The 27,324-nt window shown below is 44.7% G+C and overlaps 1 protein-coding gene across 5 annotated transcripts in view; it reads right to left on the bottom strand.

Annotated features, from left to right (window-relative positions):
• LOC139423208 (cell adhesion molecule 1-like) overlaps positions 1-27,324 on the bottom strand; it is a 434,909-nt gene that overhangs the window by 88,544 nt on the left and 319,041 nt on the right. For 3 of the 5 annotated variants that reach the window (XM_071174958.1, XM_071174956.1, XM_071174960.1), the window contains exon 2: positions 10,074-10,091. The exons of the other annotated variants lie outside the window; for them this stretch is intronic. In XM_071174958.1, the coding sequence (XP_071031059.1) occupies positions 10,074-10,091 (18 nt within the window). The remainder of the gene's footprint in view (positions 1-10,073; positions 10,092-27,324) is intronic. 5 annotated transcript variants of the gene reach the window in all.

The following is a 27,324-nucleotide window of genomic DNA, read 5'->3' as shown; positions in this document are numbered from 1 at the left end:
GCTATTTCAGCCACATCCTTTATTTTTTATTTTATTTAACTAGGCAAGTCAGTTAAGAACAAATTCTTATTTACAATGACGGCCTACACCGGCCAAATCCGGACGATGCTGGGCCAATTGTGCGCAGCCCTATGGGACTCCCAATCACAGCTGGATGTGATACAGCCTGGAAATGAAACAGGGACTGCAGTGATGACTCTTGCACTGAGATGCAGTTCTTTAGACCGCTGCGCCACTCGGGAGCCCGTTGCTGACAGGTGCATAAAGTAGAGCACACAGCCATGTGACAAACATTAGCAGTAGAATGGCCTTACTGAAGAGCACAGTGACTTTCAACGTGGCACCGTCAGAAGAAGGCTGCCACCTTTCCAACAAGTAACATTTTTGCCCCGCTAGAGCTGCCCCGGTCAACTGTAAGTGCTGCTATTGTGCCACCGAGTGCTGACGTGTGTAACGTGTAAACATTAAACATAAACATTGATTGCAACACTCACTAACGAGTTCCAAACTGCCTCTGGAAGCAACATCAGCACAATAACTATTCGTCGGGCGCTCCATGAAATGGGTTTCATTGGCCGAGCAGCCGCACACAAGCCTAAGATCACCATACGCATATGCAAGCGTTGGCTGGAGTGGTGTAAAGATGCAGCCATTGGACTTGGGATCAGTGGAAACACGTTCTCCGGAGTGATGAATCACGCTTCACCATCTGGCAGTCCGACGGACGAATCTGGGTTTGGCAGATACCAGGAGAACGCTACCTGCCCCAACACATAGTGTCAACTGTAAAGTTTGGTGGAGGAGGAATAAATTGTCTGGGGCTGTTTTTCATGGTTTGGGCTAGGCCCCTTAGTTCCAGTGAAGGGAAATATTAACGCTACAGCATACAATGATATTCTAGACGATTCTGTGCTACCAACTTTGTTGCGACAGTTTAGAAAAGGCCCTTTCCTGTTTCAGCATGACAATGCCCCTGTGCACGAAGCGAAGTCCATACAGAAATGGTTTGTTGAGATCGGTGTGGAAGAACTTGACTGGCCTGCACAGAGCCCTGAACTCAACCCCATCAAACACCTTTGTGATGAATTGAAATGCCGACTGCGAGCCAGGCCTAATGGCCAATCATCAGTGCCCGACCTCACTAATGGTCTTGTGGCTGAATGAAAGCAAGTCCCCGCAGCACTGTTCCCACAACTAAAGGAAAGCCTTCCTGTTATAGCAACAAGGGGGGCCAACTCCATTTTAATGCCCAAGATTTTGGAATGAGATGTTCGAGTAGCAGGTGTCCACATACTTTTGGTCATGTAATGTATGTTTACTAATTTATTTCCCTGAGCCTCCTTTTGCCATTGAAAGGCTCAGTCTGACTGTGTGGCCGTGTTGATATACATTTTTATATACACAGTCTACATTCTAGAGCCCTCAAACTCAATTCTGGACCTCGAAGCCAGTTTAACTGCATTTTTTTTATGGTTCCCCTCTAATCAGGGATCGTTTTAGACCTGTGACACAAGGTGTGTGCAATTACGAATTAGTTAGAACAGAAAACCAGCAGGCTATGGACCTCGTTTGGTAAGAGTTGAGTAACCCTGCTCTAAAGCCTTCCTATAGAATAAGTAATGTAATAGGATCTCTATGAGCCTACCCTGCTTACCCCCTTCAAATTTGGAGGATACATATGCAAATAAAAGATGACTGGTTATTAGTCAGAATAATAAGATCAGTTTGTGATGTCATGATCTGGGTCACAAACTCCCACCTGAACAGGCTAAAATTCCAGGCATTTAAAAAAGATATGGTCTAACAGCACCAGAATGGACACAGGGACATGTGCATATTAGAGGACGGCTATTGTATCTATGCTTCAATGAATTGACTGAGCAATCAAATAAATGAAAATTCCTTACTGACAGGAATCAAATTAATTATTTGCAAATGGAATCTTGTAAACACAGAACCAAACTAGCATGTGCAATGTAACATTAGTTTCTCCCTTTAAAGGCTCTCTAAGCTTTGCTGTGCATTTGCTTTCTGTGCATGTGTCAACAATCAACAAGGCTTGCCGTCATGCAAGAAAGGATTCATATCGGTTCCATTTGCATAACTTGTTCAAACAGATCTGTGACATTATCGTTGTATGTAATTAGTGACGTTCAAAAGCGCTAGCACAGAGCATTGATCATTCTGGCCTAGATTAAACTTGTCAGATGAGGATGCTCTGTACGTTCAGCAGCACTAGCCTACACTGTGTCTGTGTGTGTGTGCTCGACTGAACTTTTGAGTGTGTATGTGAGAGAAAGAAGAGACCCGAGTGTGTCTTTGCTAGTGTGTGGTACATTTCCACGCTCGCCCTGACATGAGAGAGAGCACCACCGGTTGGGAGAAGCCCACATGCGGTGCAAGTCAGAGACAGCTGGCTGGCTGGATTGGAAAGGTCATTGGGCCCTCGTCATTGGTCCTGTTCTCTATGTAGAGGGGAACGTAGAGGGTCCGGCAACCAGGGCTGGTACTAGCCCCCCCCAGTACACACACTGCCAATTCGATCGGAGAAAATAGCACCGGTGTCAAATTAGCATTGACCATGGGAGTTGCGTACAGAAGTGGCTTTCACCTGGCTATCACACAGCAGGCTATTGAACAGACGCAGTGAGGAGCTCTTACTGAGCCACGCCCTTTGTTGAACTGTACTCTGCTAATGCTAACTGCCAATAAGTAAGTAATGTTGCTGGAACGTTATTGGAATGTTAATGGAGTGCTTGTAGAGCTTTTTACCCTATTAATATGCACACGGCTGGTGTCCTACCTTGAGATGAACACTGAACGAACAGAATTGATTGGGTGAAAAGCAAGGTTGCCACTGTAATGGTTACATCTAACCAGTTCTGTCAGATTAGTGTTGAAGGGTCTATTTTCCAAGCATTTAACTAGGCCTGTAGCTTGTGTCATACCACAGCTAAGGGGACATTTTAGAACAAACAAACAATGCTGTATTTTGACATGGTGAATTTGAGAGGTCATCTAGTCATTTCTCACTGAGAGTGTGTTTGACAGTCAATGTGTATCTAAGCACCCTAGATGATTTGATTCTCATCCGATGGCATTCTGTGTATGTGTCTGTCTCTCTCACTGTGTGTGTGTGTGTGTGTGTGTGTGTGTGTGTGTGTGTGTGTGTGTGTGTGTGTGTGTGTGTGTGTGTGTGTGTGTGTGTGTGTGTGTGTGTGTGTGTGTGTGTGTGTGTGTGTGTGTGTGTGCATGCGTGCCTGCATGTGTCTGTGTGAGTTTTGTTGGTGTTCCCGCAAAAACAAGAGGCTCTTTTTTCCTCTCCCTGCGATTTTTCACAATCCAATTCTGCTGTGGACCAGATGAGTGGCAGTGGCCATTGACCCCTCCATCTGTGAGTGGGAGACCCTGTTCAACAGAAATGCACGGTGATGCAGCCCTGCCAAAGTCCCTAACCAACCAGTCACCGTCTCATATTCACACATACTGCTTTGATGCAAAGAACCCTAGCCTGGTCCCAATCTGTTTGTGCCATCTTGCAAACTCCTATGTTCAATGTCATGCTAAATCGTAGTTGGCTGTACAGCACACACATATCTGGGACCAGGCTAAAATAACCCTGCGTCTACTCAATAAAAGTAAATGTATTAAGCCTGATTTACACCATTTAGAAATGTCCTGCTTTTAAGATGAAACATATCTCATTAAATGGAGGAAAGAGGACGTTATAGAGATATTTTATTGCACAGTAATAAAATAAAAAGGTTTGTTAGTGATGATGCTGAATCATTCAACGACGTCAAGTGGCTTAATTTTCCTCAGAAACGTTAATGGTTTCTTAAATACAGAGGATGTTTTAGTATTTGAGATAGCTCGCTCATTCAAAGGGAATGACTAAGAATGATTCCACATCATCGTTGACTTTTACTAAGTCATTTCACTAAGTGGTAATTGTTTGAATAAAAAGAATTGTCTCAAGAACAAACACTTATGAAACACACTGGCAAACAACTCTGTACTACTTATCATGTTAACAGTGAACTGATGTCACCCAGAATCATGAAGCATATTCCAACAGGGCCTAGCGCTTACGTTGTGATTACTCGCCCCGAAGAAGAGTTTGAAGAAGCTTTTGTAGTGGCTGATTAGCAACGACGGCATGCCGTTTTTACATGCAGATTATGAGACAGTGTTTATAAACTGACCTCCTACGCCTCCATGCTTTGGAGGAGAAAACACCCGGAAAAATCCCTCAAAGGCTATTCTGTAATGGTCTTCCCTCTCTCTCTCATTCCCTCATCACCATCCTCCTCTCCACTCAGAGAGGAGAGAGTGGGGAGACATTTGCAGTGCATTGAAATAAAAAGAGGGAGAAGAGAGGTAAACAAGGAGGGGGAAGCCTGGCCTGTGTGGTGCTAATGACCATGAAAATAGAGTTCACGTGGGAGCGGTCCATGGATGGATGGATGGAGAGAAGTGGTGCAGAACAGCATCTGAATCAGGGGAGGGATGGGAGGATGTGTGTGTGTGTGGGGGGATGGGAGGATGTGTGTGTGTGTTTGTGTGGGGGGGATGTGTGTGTGTGTCTGGGGGGGGGGTGTGTGTGTGCCTGTGAGTGTGTGTGGGGGGAGGGATGGGAGGATGCGCGTGTGTCTGTGGGTGTGTGTGGGGGGAGGGATGGGAGGATGTGCGTGTGTCTGTGGGTGTGTATGGGGGCAGGGATGGGAGGATGTGTGTGTGTGTCTGTGGGTGGGGGAGGGAGGGATGGGAGGATGTGTGTGTGTCTGTGGGTGTGTGTGGGGGAGGGATGGGAGGATGTGTGTGTGTGTCTGTGGGTGTGTGGGAGGGAAGGGTGTGTTTGTGGGTATGCATGGGGGAGGGAGGGGAGTGTGTGTCTGTGGGTGTGTATGGGGGAGGGTGTGTGTGTGTCTGTGGGTGTGTATGGGGGAGGGAGGGGAGGGTGTGTATGTCTGTGGGTGTGTATGAGGGATTGAGGGAGGGAAGGGTGTGTGTGTCTGTGGGTGTGTATGAGGGAGGGATGGGAAGATGTGTGTGTGTGTCTGTGGGTGTGTATGCGGGAGGGATGTGAGGATGTATGTGTGTCTGTGGGTGTGTGTGGGGGAGGGATGGGAGGATGTGTGTGTCTGTGCGTGTGTGTGGGGGAGGGATGGGAGGATGTGTGTGTGTGTCTGTGGGTGGGGGAGGGATGGGAGGATGTGTGTGTGTCTGTGGGTGTGTGTGGGGGAGGGATGGGAGGATGTGTGTGTGTGTCTGTGGGTGTGTGGGAGGGGAGGGTGTGTTTGTGGGTATGTATGGGGGAGGGAGGGGAGTGTGTGTCTGTGGGTGTGTATGGGGGAGGGAGGGGAGGGTGTGTATGTCTGTGGGTGTGTATGAGGGAGTGAGGGAGGGAAGGGTGTGTGTGTCTGTGGGTGTGTATGAGGGAGGGATGAAGGATGTGTGTGTGTGTGTCTGTGGGTGTGTATGGGGGAGGGAGGGGAGGGTGTGTGTGTCTGTGGATGCGGGAGGGATGTGAGGATGTGTGTGTGTCTGTGGGTGTGTGTGGGGAATGGATGGGAGGATGTGTGTGTGTTTGTGGGGGAGGGATGGGAGGATGTGTGTGTGTCTGTGGGTGGGTGTGGGGGAGGGAATTGGAGGATGTGTGTGTGTGTCTGTGGGTGTGTGTGGGGGAGGGATGGGAGGATGTGTAGGACAGGAGGGTGTCAGAGAGGCAGTGGTGGCCTGGGCGCGCTACCAGACGGCCTGCCATTATGCTCTCTCATTTGGAAATCTCTTTCAGGAAGGAGAGAGAGGGAGGGAGGGAGGCAGGGAGAGAGAAGGACGGATGGAGGGGTCTCCTCTCCTCCACCCCCAGCCAGATAAACAAAAGCAAGCTGAAACCCTGCAGAAGGGCTGAAGGAGGACAGAGAGAGGTGGTGAGAGAGAACAAGATGGAGATACAGAGAGAGAAAGAGAGAGGTGGGGAGGTAGAGGGCACTGCAGCAGAACACAGGCTATCAGCATCTCTCTTCCCCCCCTTCCCCTCCACACTCACTGTTTCTCCTCTTGGTTAGTGGTGTGTGTGTGTTAGTGTGTGTGAGAGGGAGTGCCTGTATATGTGCTACGTGGCTCTAGCACCTGGCTGTCTCTCCACAGCCATCTTGTACACAAACACAAAACAAAGCATTTACAAACCTGCTGCTCTCTACTATCTAGTCTGGTATGTCTGTCCTCTACTGGTGTCTCCATGCCCTCGCGAAACTTACTTACAATCCACTTGTATTTGAATTGCTTCATGAAGATCATCATCATCAAACAGTCTGCTCTACAACACCTGCAAACCAATCAATTCAGAGGAAAATATAGTGGTTGCATTGGTGTTTTCAACAGGCTTTGGAGGAGAGCTAGAGTAAAGGAATGCAAAGGGCACACAAGTAAACATTGACTAGAACCACTCAACGACAAAGCACGTGTGCAATGTTGCAGGCATAGCTCTGTGTCGTAGTGTGTGCGTTTCTAGTTTTATTAGTGGTATGTACAGGATACGCATGGTGTACGCCGTCTAACGAAATTGCTTACTCTCTGGTTCCTTCTCGACAAAGCCACAACAATAACACATAATAAAGATGAGAATGCGAACAAAGTAAATAGCACAGTGGAATAGAATATATATTTTTTGCATCAGTATAATACAGGAAGGCACAATTTATAGTCCAATATTTACACATCAGAGAAAGGTGGAATGTGAGGGCAAGTGTTTAAATTGTGCAGTATTCGCAGGCTCTTGTGTGTGTGTGTGCACGTGCAGAGCGAGAGAGAGCGAGAGAGAGAGAAAGAGTCTGTGATTTGTGAGAGAGAAGAGCGTGTATGTGATCTCAAGGACCCATCTGAACACAGATATGAATCCCTGTACTGTGGCCTGCAGATTAACTGCCATGCGGAAGCCCCTGTCCTCTGCTCCCCTCACATCTCCCTCTATTGATTGCCCCGAAATAACCCCCTCTCTCACACACTTGCATGCACACACACATACCCTGCCTCATCAGTGCGTTGGGAGAGGGGGGGCACAAGGAGTCCTTGCGGCACAGGCTTGTCCTTAAGGTCAGAGCCAGGAGGCAGACACTGTTCAACAAGACATATTTAGGAGGTCCTGTTGTTGTAAAATCTCAGCACAGCCAATTTCATGTATTTCATGTATTCCAGGACTTGGACATCTGATTCAACTGAGAGGTTGAATGAGACGTTTAGTAAACATGATTATAGTGCATTAAATAATTTGTTGGTCTTTTCTGTTAGATTGGGTCATTTTCATAGGACTTTATTGACCTTATCTCACCTAAATGAAATTCCAGTCAGTTATACTAAAACGGGATCAGTCTAGACAATTGATCTAGACTGAAACACAAAGGGCTCAGGCTGAAACATTCATGTATAATAGAGGTGGTGGATTTACCGGGCGCAGTGTTGCATTACTAAGTATTTCTTCTAATCAAGTGTCTGGAGAATGTATCTACTCCTCTGCGCCTGCGAAACATCATTAGGACAGCCTCTGTTTATCGTCTGTTCAGGAAAGGAAATAGAATTCAAATCACAAATTGGGAAAATGCCCATAATGTCAGCTGAATAATTTTATTTCAATTCCCGACTTCAAAGGGACTGGAATTGATCCTGATCCTACGCTATGCTAGGTCTAAATTCCAGCACGAGTGCTGTCCTTCCTGTTGGCTCAGTGGGTAGAGCGCAACGCCAGGGTTATGAAAATGTATGCACTCACTACTGTAAGTCACTCTGGATAAAAGCATATGCTAAATGACTAAAACGTCAACAGCTCTCCTCATCAACAGCTCTCCCCATCAACAGCTCTCCCCATCAACAGCTCTCCTCATCAACAGCTCTCCACTCAACAGCTCTCCTCATCAACAGCTCTCCCCATCAACAGCTCTTCATATCAACAGCTCTCCCCTCAACAGCTCTCCTCATCAACAGCTCTCCCCATCAACAGCTCTCCCCATCAACAGCTCCCCCCATCAACAGCTCTCCCTCAACAGCTATCCTCATCAACAGCTCTCCCCTCAACAGCTCTCCTCATCAACAGCTCTCCCCTCAACAGCTCTCCCCTCAACAGCTCTCCTCATCAACAGCTCTCCCCATCAACAGCTCTCCCCTCAACAGCTCTCCTCATCAACAGCTCTCCCCTCAACAGCTCTCGCCATCAACATCTGTCCCCATCAAGTCCTTTAGGGATTTACTGGAAGTTTACAGCCAGCAACTTTTACCAGTCCTCCAGCCATAAAGCGCTTTATAGTTTTTGTATTTTACTTTATATATAGATGGTGACTGTACAGTACATTATGTTTTTGGCAGAGGGGAAGGAGAGCAGAGCAGTGATGCTCAGTTGGCAATCTGTTGTAGAAGACCACAGCATAACAGCGGGTGGGGTAGGATAGGACAGGATATCACTGAGCATAGAGCCGTGAAGGACTGTCCTCCTCTTAGCAAGGGCTGGGCCCTATCCAATCCCCCTCGGGAAGAATCTTTCTCAGCTCAATTCTAATTTATATACGTATAAATAACGGAGGGTGACATTAATAATTGGATCGAAGGCAGGGGCTAAACACACACACACCAGGCCCTCTGCCAAGCGAGGCAGTGTTTTTGCGAACGCTAGTTCAATACTGGCTCAGCATCTTTGGTGTGATTGAATGTGGATGGGGGGGTGAGTGGGAGCATTAATCGCCCGTGCCGCAGTGAGGGGCGTTGTCGGGCCGTCTAGTTTCAACGTCTGACTGTCCTCAACCTCTTGTCTACAGTAGTCTACAGCTAACGTGCTAAAAGCCAATGGTCTGGTTCGGATATGAGGCTGTGAAGGTGTTGGACAATTCTGGTCCCAGAGACCCACAGAGTGTGCAGGCTTTGGTTCCACCCCTGCACCAACACACCTGATTCAGTGACTTAACTGATAGTGGTCTTCAATTTAGACCATGATTAGATGAGCTAGGATGGAAGAAAAGACATCCACACACTGTAGCTCTCCAGGACTGGAGATGTACTAGAGTTGATGAAAGAGTAGTGACTGTATGCTAACTGCTAAAGTGCTATTTCATTGTGGCTGACTGTTTGAAAGACAGTCAAGTTGAAGACAAAAAAAAAAATAGACCTTACTTTGTAGCTTGTGGAAGAAAAGACAGTTATTTTAGTTCCAACCACAAATTCAGACCAGTTTGCCATGGTACCATGGTGTAACATAAACAGACTGAAACAGGCCTTGTTGGCAGGCAAATGAGGAACGGTGTTGTTTTGAAGCAGGTATGTCCTGGTTTGCCATCCATTTAAAAGTAACTAAGTATGAATGAAGTGGCATCCTTCAAATAACGTAAAGTTTTGCTAAGGAGTATCAACATGATTTCATTATGGATAACTTGTGATATATTCTAGTGAGGCATGTGAGATGATAAGCTTTGAAACTGGTTCATCGAAGTCCTTCCAATGTCATAATTCATTCACAAAAATACTTTGTTTTATGGACAATGCAAACAACTTCACATACCACCGACCATCAACATCTAAACACATAACACAAAACAACACTGACAAGAAAAAAGAGAATGTGACAAATTGTAGCTCTAGAGTCTAGTGACCTTCTGCTCATACAAACTGGTTTTAAGATCAGCTCTCCCTGCCTCCATGTCTAACATCATCCATTATGCAGTACTCAACAAAACTGACCCTAGACCAGCTATAGAGAGCAAAAGGTTGCAAGAACAAGAGAAGAAAAGACGTGAAGAAGAAACAAAAGCAGGTGCAGAAGCAAGAGATAGTCTATCAGCAGCTATGGAGCGGCGACGGCGGCAGGGGAAAGTGTACGAAAACAGAGGAGAAGGAAAGGCAGTGAGAGAAAAAGTGTGATAAAAGAAAATTGATATGGAAAGACCACTGCGATAGTTAGTATGCAGCACACAAACACTAGACGCTGAGAGGCGACCATTCTGTAAAAACTAAGAGAGAAGAGAAGGGCACGAGTGAGAGAGAGAGAGAAATCAATGAAAAGAGAGAAGGAGGAGGTAGGGGGGGTTTACCTGGGTACTGAGCAGCTCCTGTGCCAGGGGAAAGGGGGAAGGAAAAGAGAGAGAGAGTAGCGTTAGCATTAGCGATAAGCCCCTTTCACCACAGATTAACAGCCCCCAACATCACCAGTGCAGAGGAGAGGTAGCTAGCTCACTAGCATAGCGTGAGGCCAACATATGAAGGCAGAGAGAGAGGATTTCTAGGGTGCTTGATTTCTTGATTTCTCAGGGAAAGGTTGAATAGTTTCATTCATTCAATAGCACACATGGCATTTCAATTCAGTCAATTCACCAGTAGAAGATTTGACTTTTCAGTTCAGTCACATTCAATACAGCTTGACATAATCATAGTATAATAAACATAGCTTAATATTGAACACCTCAGAATTGGTCTGAATAGCAAGCACAAGCTTATTGGTGGTTCAATTCATATGACAGTGAATGCAAATTACACCATTTCAGAGATGTTAGGTACCAGATTTGTCCATCTGTGGTTTCTGCCATCGCTATCTGCTATCCCCCTGAAAATGAGCATCTTCACCCATAATGCAATTCATTTGTCACCCGTTACATCTTTAAAAACCGCTCTACGCCAACCGAGCATCAGGATTCTGCTCTGAGGCTGGTTCTGATTAGACAACCCATATCCTTTCAACATTTGCCAAATTTCAATCACGGTGACATACTAATTATCAATTCTCCAAGAGACAAGTGGGAGTCTGTTGATTTCTCCTAGTAGCCGAGAAATCAGTTGAAATTTTCAGAGTGGAGACTGAAAAGAAAATATATCCTATTTGGTTTCCGTTTATATCCTGAGAGACATTTCAACTCGTATTTGTGGCACAGATGTATTTAATGGATGTCTGAAATGGTCTAAAATGTATCACCGGCTGACATCGTCTAGATTTTATTCCATTGAACTTTGCTGAGCAATCAGCCTGAATCTCTCCAACCATCTACTGATACAAAACAAACCAACATGTAAAACCATAAGTGGTACATCGTTAGAAAAAGTTGTTCCAAAAGGAGTGTCCGGCTGTCCCCATAAGAGAACCCTTTGAGGGTACAGGTAAAACCCTCTGTGGAAAGGGTTCTATATGGGAACCTAAAAGAGTTCTACCTGGAACCAAAAGGGTTCTACCTAGAACCAAAAAGGGTCCTTCAAAGGGTTCTCCTATGGGGACAGCTGAAGATAGCACCTTGTTTCACCTATAGCCTAGTACTAGTAGCCTAATTATGCATATAGAAATGAAGTGTTGAGATTGTCAGCAGGTTGACTACACCAAAGCCCTCCAGGCCTCCATGAGCACAGTAATAGATTCATCAACACTGATACATAAACCAGGTTTCCATCCAACCTTTTTATGCGAGTAAAGTACATGTCGGATAAAACACTTCATGGCCTGATGGAATGCAAACAGCAAATTTGTCTGTAAACTTTCCAAATATGTAACTGTTCCAAAATACTCTAGACAAGGTGGGATCTTTTTGTGTCTGTAAAATGTATTATGCGAGAAATGGGGGTGGAAACGCCTTTATGCGCAAATATTGATATAATAAGCATAGTATTAAAGTAAACTTGGAGTCACGCGAGGATACATGTATGTTGTGTGGTCCTCCCACTATGACTCGGAGAAAGCATGCAGTTTCTTAGGCTTACAGATGAAATAAGTTATGATAAACTTCACAGGGTGGTGAAAGTGCACGGCGATTGGTACTCCTTCCCAATAAATATAGAGGGTCTTATTCTGGTGACATGATTAATCTCACTCTTTTGTCCATAATAATCTCATCATGTCGGCAAGCCTACCCGCACTGTATCTGCAAACTGTTGGCAAGCTGCGCTCTAGCTAAACATTATTTTTTACTAAACCATCAGTAGAATTGAAACTGCGATGGAAACTAATATGTAACTTGTATTTTTAATTCGGTACATGGGAATTTAACCGTAAAAGTCATTTTTTATGTGCACTACGTCATCACACACATCCTTTCATCAGCAACAAGTTCACTTCTGGTGGGGAAATTTGCATATTGTATATAATGCAGATTTTAGAATATTCTCATTACAATCTGTCGCCAATTGGATGGAAACCTAGCTACTGACATTTAATATCTTTCTGTTTTTCTCTCTGCGTTGTTTGGAAGGGCTCGTAAGTAAGCATTTCACTGTTAGTCTAAACCTGTTGTTTACGAAGCATGTGATAAATAAAATGGGATTTGTATTTGAATCACTCATACATGTTCCTTACTCACTCTGCTGTTAGTAGGCTAAAAGCCATGAACACACACACACACGCGCACACACACACACACACACGCACACGCACACATCTACACCTACATCTACAACTACACCTGAAGTGACTGTTATCAACACTGTATGAAAATTATTTTGTTTCTCAGGAATGCTGAATTATCTGTGTTGCTCTCACCATCACCCATTCTGTCGTGATAACAGCCTGTAGGTCGGATATCTAGTTGGAAGTTCACTTTTACACTATTCTATTGGTCAACAAATATTAGCCTTTGATATTAAATTCTCAGACCTTTCTTGATAGTCTATTCCTGTAACTCAACAATAGTCCTGCTCAACAATAGTCCACATTGCTATTTATCTTATGGAGTCAAATGATATGATATGCATTTGATAGACTTTTTGAATATAAATGGCATAGTCTCATTATGGGTTGGAGGTGAGTTATACAGTATATCAAATTATTACCCACTACACACACACACACACACACACACACACACACACACACACACACACACACACACACACAGAGTGAGTACAAAACAAACACACACGCATACCCAAAACCCCAGCACCACTGCAAGCCAGTCTCCTCTGCTTAAGGATTCCAGTCATGGCCCAGGCCACGGCAACTAAGTGGTTCAGAGAGCCACGGGGGGACCCAGGCCGCCCTGGAGATCAGGTTCCTGGAACACAGGCCAGGGGGAAGGGGCTTGCAATGTTAAGTAAATGCCAGACGGGTGTGAATAACTCTGCATGGCCATTTCAACCCCACTGGTCCTGAGGCGGGCTGCCTGGCTAACCCGCCAACCCCTCTTGCCCGGCATGGCCATGTCGCCGGTATGCAACCATCCAACCCTCCAACAACCCTGGAGGTGAGGTTAAATCCTGGAACCAGAGAGATGCATTAAACATGAGTCATTTCAAATGAAAGGTAGCTACACCCTACTCTAAAAATGATAGGAACATTAACCAGGGGTCAGACAGGCTGGGCTGCATTAATGAAGGCTTGATGCCTCTCTTTAAAATCACCTCTACAGCCCGCAAGAACACTTCACTTCATAAAATGGCTACAGAACAGCTCAAAGACAGGCCGGCCTTCTCTCTCGCACACACACATCCCCATCCCTATGCATGGACACACACAAACATTCCTGGGTGTGAGAGACCTGCAAGAATCTCTATAGCAGCAGCAAAATATGACCAAGTTCATATTCAAAGCCTCAATAGAAATACGGGCCTTATTGCATATGTAATATGGTTTGTATTGCAGACCTACAGTAGGTTAATAATCCAGACATAGCAATCTGCTACTGTCAGCAAAATCCTATCAAGTTAAAGAGCTTCTGACAGCATTAACCCTCTGCTGAACTCTCTACATTAACATTAGTTCAACCCTTTCCTCCACTGATCTAAGGCCTTACTGGAGGAACCATACCACTAACCTTGTCAACCTTTTATGTAGTAGTCCCAAAAGTGCAAAGCTCGCCCACCCTGTGCGCCAGCCCCAAATAAAGTGTACCGAAGGTATTTGAAAGAAAATAATAGGCAATCTATTTTTGACCCAGGTCTGAATGGCACAGATCCAGACATGGGGAAGTTGGCGGTAGTTGGGTCCTCCTCTTCCACCCCCACCCCATTCAAAAGGTGGAGTGTAACCGCATTATGTTGTGATTAAATCGGAAATCTGCAGCTGGAGGGCCATGAAATTGGACATGATGAGTGTGCCACATTAAAAAGTAATTATCGATACCGCTCTCCCATTGTCTCCCTTACAAGCCGCTGAAGTGAATCAAAGTCTGAATGAAAATGGATTCAACCTTGTTCCAGTCAACACTGTAACAATTTGTTTTGTTTTCAAAAGCCCCAGTGACCCAATTGTGACTACATTACTGTGAGAGCATTCTTCTCGTGATTGAGATCATACTGTATTGTGTGTGTGCCACTGTGACTCTGTGTGTGTGTAAGTGACACAGACTGCAAGAAAGACATCTACATGTCTGAAATATCACTTACTCACACACACACGCAAACACACACACACACACACACACACACACCAGGAGATGAGACGCTCGTTCTCTCTCTCCCCCCCTACACAGGAAGCATCGGCTCGCTCATCCACGCTCAGCGTCTGAGTCAGTATGGAGAGGGACTTAACAGCTGTCTGCGGCGCCGCGATTAAACGCCTGCGCTGTCATACTGATAAGCTGGCGGTGATGGGAAAATTCCCCCGCCATGTCCCAGCGTGACCTGGGAGAGGAAGGCGAGGTCACCACCACAATCATGGGTGGCGCCGAGAGATTGGGAAAATATCAAACCCGGAGATCTTGGATTAATGTAGGTTTCTTAGTGTTTCAAGAGGGGGGAAAACTATGTGCACTGCAGAGCAGACACAGTGTAGCACTCATTTGGAATATTAAGTTATTTTTGTGTGAGTTTTCCTGTTGCACCGCTGAGACAGAAGAAGCCACGGATGAGGTCTGTTGTTACTAAGCGCTGTGGTGCACTGTGCTGATTGTGCACGACGCCTGTAAGGTTAAGATGCACTGAAGTACCATAAGTGTCAAAGAGTCATCATAAAAAACATGGCTCTCGTCATGGCTCTAATGTAAGTCAGGGGTAAACCGCAAACACAAAGTGACTCACTCATCTCTGAGGGGACCTCTCTCCACTGAGCCAACTCATTCAGCACTATCTAGGCTAAATAGGCTATACAAAGCATACAGACTGGTTACATAAATGATGTAAGGACCATACACGATGTCGGATCTTCATTGGAGCCAGTTCGCTACTTTTGTAAGGGTTGTAAAAATGTTCGTAAGGAAAATCAAGTCTGACATTTCAAAGTGGGAATTACAAACTTCAGAAGCCTTTTTAAACTTTAAATACACTTTTTAAAATTCCTACATTGCAGGAAAGTTCTCCTTCAACAGGGTGATCAAGATTTTCCCATCATCAATCTACCACAAAACCCCACAATGACAACGTGAAAACAGTTTTTTAACAAATGTATGAAACATTAACAAAATTAACAATAAATATTCAGACCCTTTGATATGAGACTCAACATTGAGCTCAAGTGCATCTTGTTTCCATTGATCATCCTTGAGATGTTTCTAAAAACTTAATTGGTGTCCACCTGTCTATATATAAGGTCCCACAGTTGACAGTGCATGTCAGAGCAAAAACCAAGCCATGAGGTAGAAAGGATTGTCCATAGAGCTCCGAGACAGGATTGTGTGGAGGCACAGATCTGGGGAAGGGTAACAAAACATTTCTACAGCATTGAAGGTTCTCAAGAACACAGTGGCCTCCATCATTCTTATATGGAAGAAGTTTGGAACCACCAAGACTCTTCCTAGATCTGGCCACCTGGCCAAACTGAGCAAACTGGGGAGAACCACCTCTGCGGCACACCACCAATCAGGCCTTTATGGTAGAGGCACATGACAGGCCGCTTGGAGTTTGTCAAAAGGCACCTAAAGACTCTCAGACCATGAGAAACAAGATTCTCTGGTCTGTTGGAACCAAGATTGAACTCTTTGGCCTGAATGACAAGCATCACGTCTGGAGGAAACCTGGTATGGTGGAGACAGCAATCATGCTTTGGGGATGTTATTCAGCAGCAGGGACTGGAAGACTAGTCAGGATCGAAGGAAAGACGAAGGGAGCAAAGTACAGAGAAATCCTTGATTAAAACCTGCTCCAGAGCATTAAGGACCTCAGACTGGGGCAAAAGTTTACCTTCCAACAGGACAAAGACCCTAAGCACACAGCTAAGACAACGCAGGAGTGAATTCACTGAATGTCCTTGAGTGGCCCAGCCAGAGCCTAGACTTGAACCTGATCTAACATCTCTGAAGAGACTTGAAAATAGCTGTGCAGCAACGCTCCCCATCTAACCTGACAGAGCTTGAGAGGATGTGCCGAGAAGAATGGGAGAAACTCCGCAAACAAAGGTGTGCCAAGCTTGTAGCGTCATACTCAAGAAGACTCGAGGTTGTAATCGCTGCCAAAGGTTCTTCAACAAAGTACTGAGTAAAGGGTCTGAATACTCATGTAAATGTTATATATATATATATATATATATATATATATATATATATATATATATATACACACACATTTGCAAAAATGTCTGAAAAACTGTTTTTGGTTCGTCATTATGGGGCATTGTGTGTATACTGATGAGAGAAAAAAAAAACAATTTAATCAATTTTAGAATAAGGCTGTAACGTCACGAAATGTGGAAAAAGTCAAGGGGTCTGAATACTTTCCGAATGCACTGTACATATGGTTGACTACTACTTAGTATTGCAGCAAATAATGTTGTCCATGTAGACAAAAACATGTGCGCAAAAGTGGTAGCCACCACTGTACATAGCTACAAAGCAACTAATCTGTTTTGAGGTGGTATAATTATTCCACTAGTAGTTGCTGTGGTATATAAGGCCATTGGCAATGGTAAGTGTGACATATGGCCCTGATAGTATCACTTGTATTTCCGGTCACGACTTGCAGACTTGTTTTCGATTTGCTGTGCGTTTTGTTGCCAACCTGTTTTGCTACCTGACAAATTTACGGTTTTTACTTTTTAATTACCGTTTATATTTTTGTTTTTTCCTCCTCAACTTTTTCACTCCGGACGCTTTATCTGGACACGGTTCGTCAGGACCTCCAACAGCCGAAGCTAAGTAGTAACATTAACATGATGCCTTCTAATTGCAGTCGCTGTACTCGCCTTACGGCGAGGATAGCTGTGCTACAAGCCCAGCTTCAGACGCAATCGCTAGGCAAGAGTAATTTCAGTGTAGGAAAGGATGAAACAGCGTCTGTGCCACCAGTAAGTACAGATAGTAGTATAAATCCCCTGGCACAGTCCCCGCAGCCGGACAACTTTCTCACGGTTTCTGGAAGGAAATGCTGTAGGAACGCTCAACCGGTGTCGCTCATTCAGCCGACAGAAACTTTCAACCGGTTTTCCCCATTAAGCAGCGGGTCGGAGTCAGAGGCCGAGTCTTCTCTGGTCTCTACTCCTCCCGTTACGGGGTCTGAGACGCCGAAGCTTCCCACCATTAGCTCTGACAAATTGAAAACTCTAGTCATTGGCGACTCCATTACCCGCAGTATTAGACTTAAAACGAATCATCCAGCGATCATACACTGTTTACCGGGGGGCAGGGCTACCGACGTTAAGGCTAATCTGAAGATGGTGCTGGCTAAAGCTAAAACTGGCGAGTGTAGAGAGTATAGAGATATTGTTATCCACGTCGGCACCAACGATGTTAGGATGAAGCAGTCAGAGATCACCAAGCGCAACATAGCTTCTGCGTGTAAATCAGCTAGAAAGATGTGTCGGCATCGAGTAATTGTCTCTGGCCCCCTCCCAGTTAGGGGGAGTGATGAGCTCTACAGCAGAGTCTCACAACTCAATCGCTGGTTGAAAACTGTTTTCTGCCCCTCCCAAAAGATAGAATTTGTAGATAATTGGCCCTCTTTCTGGGACTCACCCACAAACAGGACCAAGCCTGACCTGCTGAGGAGTGACGGACTCCATCCTAGCTGGAGGGGTGCTCTCATTTTATCTACCAACATAGACAGGGCTCTAACTACTCTAGCTCCACAATGAAATAGGGTGCAGGCCAGGCAGCAGGCTGTTAGCCAGCCTGCCAGCATAGTGGAGTCTGCCACTAGCACAGTCAGTGTAGTCAGCTCAGCTATCATCTACGTACCATCTACGTAACATTGCAAAAATCAGAAACTTTCTGTCCAAAAATGATGCAGAAAAATGTATCCATGCTTTTGTCACTTCTAGGTTAGACTACTGCAATGCTCTACTTTCCGGCTACCCGGATAAAGCACTAAATAAACTTCAGTTAGTGCTAAATACGGCTGCTAGAATCCTGACTAGAACCAAAAAATTTGATCATATTACTCCAGTGCTAGCCTCTCTACACTGGCTTCCTGTCAAAGCAAGGGCTGATTTCAAGGTTTTACTGCTAACCTACAAAGCATTACATGGGCTTGCTCCTACCTATCTCTCTGATTTGGTCCTGCCGTACATACCTACACGTACGCTACGGTCACAAGACGCAGGCCTCCTAATTGTCCCTAGAATTTCTAAGCAAACAGCTGGAGGCAGGGCTTTCTCCTATAGAGCTCCATTTTTATGGAACTGTCTGCCTACCCATGTCAGAGACGCAAACTCGGTCTCAACCTTTAAGTCTCTACTGAAGATTCATCTCTTCAGTGGGTCATATGATTGAGTGTAGTCTGGCCCAGGAGTGGGAGGGTGAACGGATGTGGTCATCCTGTCTGGGTTGGCTCCCCCCCCCCCCTTGGGTTGTGCCGTGGCGGAGGTCTTTGTGGGCTATACTCGGCCTTGTCTCAGGATGGTAAGTTGGTGGTTGAAGATATCCCTCTAGTGGTGTGGGGGCTGTGCTTTGGCAAAGTGGGTGGGGTTATATCCTTCCTGTTTGGCCCTGTCCGGGGGTGTCCTCGGATGGGGCCACAGTGTCTCCTGACCCCTCCTGTCTCAGCCTCCAGTATTTATGCTGCAGTAGTTTATGTGTCGGGGGGGCTAGGGTCAGTTTGTTATATCTGGAGTACTTCTCCTGTCCTATTCGGTGTCCTGTGTGAATCTAAGTGTGCATTCTCTAATTCTCTCTTTCTCTCTCTCGGAGGACCTGAGCCCTAGGACCATGCCCCAGGACTACCTGACATGATGACTCCTTGCTGTCACCAGTCCACCTGGCCGTGCTGCTGCTCCAGTTTCTTTCAACTGTTCTGCCTTATTATTATTCGACCATGCTGGTCATTTATGAACATTTGAACATCTTGGCCATGTTCTGTTATAATCTCCACCCGGCACAGCCAGAAGAGGACTGGCCATCCCACATATGCTCTCTCTAATTCTCTCTTTCTTTCTCTCTCTCAGAGGACCTGAGCCCTAGGACCATGCCCCAGGAATACCTGACATGATGACTCCTGCTGTCCCCAGTCCACCTGACTGTGCTGCTGCTCCAGTTTCAACTGTTCTGCCTTATTATTATTCGACCATGCTGGTCATTTATGAACATTTGAACATCTTGACCATGTTCTGTTATAATCTCCACCCGGCACAGCCAGAAGAGGACTGGCCACCCCTCATAGCCTGGTTCCTCTCTAGGTTTCTTCCTAGGTTTTGGCCTTTCTAGGGAGTTTTTCCTAGCCACCGTGCTTCTACACCTGCATTGCTTGCTGTTTGGGGTTTTAGGCTGGGTTTCTGTACAGCACTTTGAGATATCAGCTGATGTACGAAGGGCTATATAAATAAATTTGATTTGATTTGACTTGTACAGTACATACAGCCCTACACCAATATTGCGTCTTTTATTGTAGCACTGACAGTCAATGTCCCTATCTGTACATCCCTTCAACCACATGTTGCGTTGTGCTTTGGCCAGGAACTTTGTCTTATTACTGGTCCCAGTGTTTCCATTTTGGGGAATTAGGCTATTGCGTGCAGGGCTCCGTATTGCTAGCGGGATGGTTGGGGTACAGGGAAAGCACAGATGGACACCACTGACTGGACTGGGGGGGGAGGGGGGGGGGGGGGGCTGGAGCGTGACCCGCCACGCTGTCGTGTAATTAAGAGGTTAGGAGGGCCGACCGTGTTCTCATATCAGAGGGGGATTGGTTGGATAGGCCATGGCGTAAGGCATAGACACCACGGCAACAAGATTGGCTCGCTCAGTTATTATCTTACAAAACAACCAGGCACCAATACCTGTTTAGATGGCTTGACAAAATAATGGTTCAGATGTGCACCTGTATTCTTTTTCTCAGTAGGACTAAAGCTGTTTTCGGAATAGCAGTTTACAGAGTGATAGAGGTATGATTTAGGACAAATCCACAGAACAGAATGATGCAGAGACTCAGACCTTTCTCTTTTAAAACGTACAGTACCAGTCAAAAGTTTGGACACACCCACTCATTCAAGGGTTTTTCCTTATTTAAAAAAAAAACAAGTATTTTACACATTGTAGAATAATAGTGAAGACATCAAAACAATTAAATATTATGTAGTAACCAAAAAAATAAACTTCAAGACTGTTGTAAAAATGATTCCAGTTGAAGCTGGTTGAGAGAATGCCAAGAGTGTGCAAAGCTGTCATCAAGGCAACGGGTGAATGCTTTGAAGAATCTCAAATATAAAATACATGTTGATTTGTTTAACACTTTATTGGTTACTACATGATTCCATATGTGTTATTTCATAGCTATGATGTCTTCACTATTGTTCTACAATGTAGAAAATAGTAAAAATAAAGAAAAACCCTGGAATGAGAAGGTGTGTCCAAACTTTTGACTGGTACTGTATGTCAAACAAAAACCAATGATTGCAAAGTTAAACAAACCATACAACTCTATGCAAAAGGACTACAACTTCCACAAAACAAGTAAACTTGAAAAGCCGTGCAGATGCAACGTTTTGTAACAGAATGACAGTTTGTGCCGTTCATGCTGTCATTCTGAATAGAGTTGTATGGTTTGTTTAACTTCGCAATCATTGTTTTTGTTTGGAATACATTTTAAAGTAAACATATTTTGGGATATCATTTTTATTTGTCGGGAAAGATGTGTCAGTGTTTCCATGTTACAGAAGTGTTCCAAAACATGATGGCTATAGCCAAATAAATCTATGTAGCTTCAAATTACAACTTACCCTACATTTACCATAATGTTGTCATCTAGGCTTTAGAAGAGAAAATCTCAATTCTGGACTTTGAGGTTTATCAACTGAAAGCCTGGATGAAACCATAAGTCAGTGAATATAGGAGCCGGGTTGAACCAAACCAGGCACGTCTAGTCTGGGTTGAACCAAACCAAAAGGCACGTCTAGTGTCTTCTCGGACGAGACTTAGCCCAGTTTGAGTCTGGGGTCGTGGCAGGGTCTCAGTCATTATTATTAAATGAGCAGAATGGATTTGTGGTAATGGAAACCCAATGGCTCCAGACAGACATGGAACCGGGGTTACGAGCCCAGCGAATGACACTGATAACCGGACCGCTCAACTGTACCTAGAGTGATGGGCCATTCAACGAGCTCCATTCAGGTTGATTCATCGTGCCTGCCGCCACCACACCACTTCCGGGGACAACAAACAAACAGATCTATTTGATGAGTTCGGATTTGAGTTTTCAGGGTCACTTTTTAGAAACCACTTTATACTTTATGGTTGCACTAATGCACTTACACTTTTATGAGCGGATTAGGATCAATTCTAGTCTACTTGTGCATAGGCATACTGATGAATGTATTTAGGCTACAGTCGTTTGTAAGGCTCATACAAGGGGCTATGACTCAAAGCATAATCAAATCAAATTGTCTTGGTCACATACACATATTTTAGCAGATGTTATTGCGGGTGTAGCGAAATTCTTGAGGGTGTGTTCGACAACCCAATGCCCAATGTTGGGGCAAAAACGCTTTTCTGAATCTGAAATGTAGGACATTAGCCTCTACATTGGTAGATCATAGATAGTGTTATTCAAGGCTTTTCTGCCATTGAAATCTTTGGGTGGGCCGCCTAAGTGTTTTATCAGATCGTGTTTTATCCAGAAAGTGTCCATTGGAATGGAAAAACACTTTATACAGAAACAATATAAAGTATCTGGAAAAGATAATGGACCTAAATGTTTTTTTTATTGTAGAATCTTTGAGAACTAACTGACTGACTGTATAAAAGATACAGTTAGCGAGAATAAAACATTATTATTATTTTTTTTTTTGCAGTATATTTTGTTATTATGTTTAAGCTAAAGAACACAGTATTAGCCATGGCAAAATGCATAGAATTTCAGGAAATTTGTTTTAAAACTGCAACAAAAAAAAGGACAAATATTACTGTACAACACTGGCCTGAAAAGATACAGAAACCCTGTATTACCGTATACAATACAAGGAATGTAACGAAAGAAATTGAATTACTACTCAATAACAAATATTACATCATGCCAAGAGCAAGACATAGGACAATAAAACACAATGTAGCCTATTTCAGACCAGAATCTGGTCTGGTTTCTTTTTCACATACTGGCAATATATTGCTAATCAAATTGCAATGCTAGGCTATGTGGAGAGATATCAATATCAGAGAGCAATCTATTGAAGAGCGTACTATCACTTTTCTATTCATAATTTACCAATAGTATTGGGGCCTACAAGATGTATGTTGACGTGCAGAAAAACATTTGGCTATCTACTTTCCATCTGAGATAAACACATATATTTTTTCAGAAACCTTCACAGTTTAGCCTACATGCCACATATTCAACACATATCCCATCCTGCAGTGAAAATGGCTTTTAGAGGTAGGATAAAAAGTGCTCCAATACAAAGATTTGCTCCAAACCCTTTAGAAACCATGAGTCGGAATGCTGCTGAGACGACAATGCCCTGCCTCTCCATTTCCTCTCTCTCTTAGCCCTGTTTTTGTCTCTTTACTAAATTGAATCATCTTGGTCGGGTCTACATATCATATATTCCTTAGCGGAAATACTAAAACATATCCCGTTCTACAAGCTAATACCAGGGGAGGTAGAAATACGGATGCTTTAATCCGCCTGATCAGAGCACACAAAAGAGAGCGTTGCCCGCAGTCAACCATTAGCCACATATTCACTCCTAAGCCCTGTGTTCAAACCTGGAGGCTGCCCTGATGCTGCCTGACAGAAATGACAACAAGCCCCCACCACCCTCTCCTTCACAGGCACTCTCATCTGTGGTGCCGTGGTGAGGGCGATATTCACCGCGGCACAACTCTTCACATACACTAGGCTACATTTTTAGATGGTTGTACTATTTTCGGTCATGGAGGTTCACTCCAATTGTGTTAGTAATTGTCAGCACATCGGTAAAATGACCACCGACCAGGGTAATATGTGTCCATTTGTCATTGAACCTCCAGGTCATTCCCCAACAGGTCCCTATCAAAAGACTGAGAAGGTCAGCATTTGTGAGCATCTGTTTGCTTATACCTAGCAAACGCACCTCATATCGTCTGGTTGTCTGACTTGGGTCGGTGTCTGTGCAATGGAGCTGTGACAATGGACCACTGATGTGCTGGTGTTAAAAATTGTGATGCACATGACCCCTAGATCTCTGCTGTCTGTCTGGTCACTGATGTAACAGGAGAGCAGGGGGCCTCTCATGATATATGACAACAACATGCTACCGTGACAGTGAGTGCATGTTGGTGGCAGTGGTGGGATACAACAGCATCTCCCCCATTTGTTTTTTCTGTTGCTGTGTCAAGTGAAGGCTAGACCCCCACTGAGCCCGGGGCCCATTATTTCTGCACAGCTCAGGCCTCTTGGACTAATCCTCTCATTTAGGAGGTCACTGCTGATCATTATACAGTAGGGTACCATTACATCATCCACTCCAGCATCACATCATCCCACAGCATAAATACATGCCTCCAGGGAATGCTCTGCATTAGCCTCCCTCTTTCCCTCACTCCCTTTCTATCTCTTTCCCTTTCCCTCTAGCATGCTTCTCTCTCCCTCACTCTATTTCTCACCCACCTTTTATCCATACCTCCCTCTCTTTCTCATCCTCTCATATTTCTCAGTGTGTCCAGAGCAGCGTATAATTGAATCTGCAGAGATTGTATGAGCAGGAACAAGTGATGCAGCCAGCTAGTATTCCTGTAGAGGATAAACAGTCAAATAATGTAGGGGGGGGGGGGATCACTATGCACGGTCTCTGACAAGGCAAAAGAGAAACACAGGGGATGCAGAATACACAGCCGTCGCTTTTCCCACTGCACTTTGACAAAGACAGGGTCCACTCTTTTTCCACTGCACTGATTGTTGTTTTTCCCCCCCTAAAGCTTTCATTCTGCCTACATTGAGTTGTGGTAAAAATAAATCCTTGAATGTCTGGTGTCAAGCCCATGTTGACGGCCTCATCACGTATTTCCCATTGCCTTGAGAAGTACCCATTCCCTTTTTAATCGCACTTATCTGGCGACGGAGGAAAAGCTTGGTTCACAGGCGAACCGCGGGATCCTCGCTTGATTGATCTGTAAACAATTGTGACTATATTTTCACAGACTGTGGTTTAATTTCCCGATAAAACCTGCTCATTAGCAGGGAGTGGCAAGGGGCATCCCTTCCATTCCTCAAATCACTGTCGCAGATGGGACGGCAGACAGCAGACTAATTCTATCGCATCAAAATAACCGCCTCTTGTAGCTTCTAACGCTTATAGTATAACAATTCATCACTCTGCTGAATTCATGAATGGGTAAACCAGAGTCAACTAAAAAAGGCAATATTATTATATCTTACTCCATTGAGTTGACATAGGCAAATACTGGCCATAATACTTAATAAACACCAATTACCTCCAGAAATGGAAAGGGGAAAGAGCAGATGTTTCAACCAATTACAGAGCTCCTTACTCAAAGGGTGGCGGGGAATGATATATATCCTTTTTATGCCACTCTCTAAAAGAGAAGGCATTGTGATGTCACAGGCCCAACAACGTCCCTTCTATCTTCATGTCAGGGATGAAAGCCCCACTGTCCTTTGAGTAAATCCCAGAAGACATAACATGTATCAGTAACATGTCTATCCTTGAGGACGTCTGAGGGGACTACACAAAATACTCCCGTAGGCTTTGAGTCTCTCTCTCTCTCTCTCTCTCTCTCTCTCTCTCTCTCTCTCTCTCTCTCTCTCTCTCTCTCTCTCTCTCTCTCTCTCTCTATATATATATATATATATATATATATATATATATGTGTCTCTCTTTTCCCTTCTCAAAGGTCCTTCCTTGCCAGTTAGATAACACACAGAGAGAGAGAGAGAGAGAGAGAGGGAGAGAGAGAGAGAGAGGGTCGCCGCAGTGCGCGTCATTGTCGACGGGCTGAAAATGGGGCAGCTGCTGTTGAATGAGTTGTCATTCATCACACGCCCAGGCTGTCTTCACCTCCCCCCTCCGCGCGGCACACAGGGCTAAACACATTTACCTCAGAGGATTGGCTGCACTTGGTGGTGGCAGTAATTGTCCCGACCCAGGGAATGAGGGAGGGGTAAAAACAACAACCATTCAGGTTCTGCAAAAGATATCCGCAAACTCTTCCCTTTTATTTGGTGCAAACCTCAGGACCAAAACTTCTACTGTAGTTGTTTGGGGTTGCAGCAGCCATAGAACTCGAATTAGATCGATTCTAATTCGATGGCGGCAGCTACTACGCTGTCATAACACATACTTTGAGAGGAACAAAGAGCGGAGAACAGCGAACAAATTAATTGTCAGCTGTTATTCTACGTGCCCCTCCGTTTAAATGAAGCTACTGACATTCAGTTACAAATCATCGGTTACGGGGAAAAGGTTACCCGGCGTATTGCGGATATTCCATCACAGAGGCCATCAAATGACATTCTAAATCTCTCCTCACCCAATGAGCAGTGAATCGGTGGTACTATGCGGATATAGCCTAGCCTAACATCATATTAGAAGTGTAGGACAGTAAAATAAGTGGGACATTGCACACTCTCCTGACTCTTAGAAGTTCTAGGAATTTTGCAGAGGTGTTAACCAACAGTCCTTAGCACTTTGCGCTACACTGTGATGAAGCGTTTGTGTGTATGTGCGTGTGCCATTACTGGCAAAATGGCTTATTTTCTGCATACTGATCAGTGCTTCCCCGCATGCCATTACACAGTGCAGATTATTCCCCCCAAAAAACACAACAATCCCCAGGACATTTTGGCCTGAAATGAAACTCTAAGGGAGCACTCCATTTTCCAACGGGCATGGGGAAGAAGAACGGCATGACTTCGCTTCAAAATGGTCAACCGGCAACTGGGAGAGGACTCAGAGGAGAGGCAACAAGTGCAAATCTTTGGACCTCTCTTGAGACAAAATAAGACACGAGACAGTAGTGGCTCCTTGACGATGGGCCAAAGCTTTGTCCCCTCTTTGGCGTAATTATTCATCCTTAATGTTGACATTTTGCTGCCCAAAACCCCAAAGCGAGTAAAAATAGCAGTTTGTTTTGAACCACTGAACTTGATGTATAATGTAACTAGATCAGAAAACATCAAATCAGAGAGAATATGAAGGAAGTACCTAGGAAATATCCATGCTGAATATGACCAATGGCATAGCTACAAATTACTTGGTCATGCATTATTACCACAACACAGAGTCCACAAAACTAGCCGAACCAACAGAATAAGGTTAGCTTTGGAGACTGAGGAGAACAACTAGAGTGTCATGGACAACATTCTATTATATTTTGAAGTGGAGCTGCCAACTATAGGCTAGTGGAAACAAGAGAATATGTGTTCATCACGACAGCTCTGGAACACGATGCGGAACCCTCGGTGCCGAGCAATATTGTGAGGCAAACTACCGTGAGAGGATTCGTCTCCTGCCACCCATTTCGTGGCCAAATGTGGTTCTTATTCCCCAACACAATGACACGGACTGTCGCTACTCCATTTAGACGTCATCCAAAAGACAAGACTAGCTTTCACAGCAGCCACCAATCAAGGCTGTCCACACTGCCACCACTGTACACCTGCCATTCTGGCATATTATGCTCTGGCATAATTCAATTTACCACTCAATCCCATTTTCAGCATCTGTCAGACTTCCACCAGTGGAAGGCAGTGACTTCAAAAAGATTAGGGAATTGTGGTAGATGCGAGGTAGGGAGGGGTGGGAGTAAATAAAATAACGAAGGAAAGACCGAATACGGGAGAGAAAAGGAAGAAAATACATACCATTATGATGTGATGTCTCAATTGAAAGGAGTCATCGGTATCATTTGAAAATGGATTAGAGGGTAAAGTCAGTATCAAACAAATAGCTTTAGATTCAATGCCCTACTTACAAAGGTATTAAGATTTGAGGGAGTGATAAAACTGCATGGGGATGGGGGAGGCTCTTAGAAATGGGTTCTAGCGCTGGAGTTGAGCGCCAAAATCAGAAGAGGGACT

Source organism: Oncorhynchus clarkii, chromosome 12 (genome assembly GCF_045791955.1).
Source record: "Oncorhynchus clarkii lewisi isolate Uvic-CL-2024 chromosome 12, UVic_Ocla_1.0, whole genome shotgun sequence".
Lineage (NCBI taxonomy): Eukaryota > Metazoa > Chordata > Actinopteri > Salmoniformes > Salmonidae > Oncorhynchus > Oncorhynchus clarkii.
This window is presented reverse-complemented; position numbering and strand designations above follow the sequence as displayed.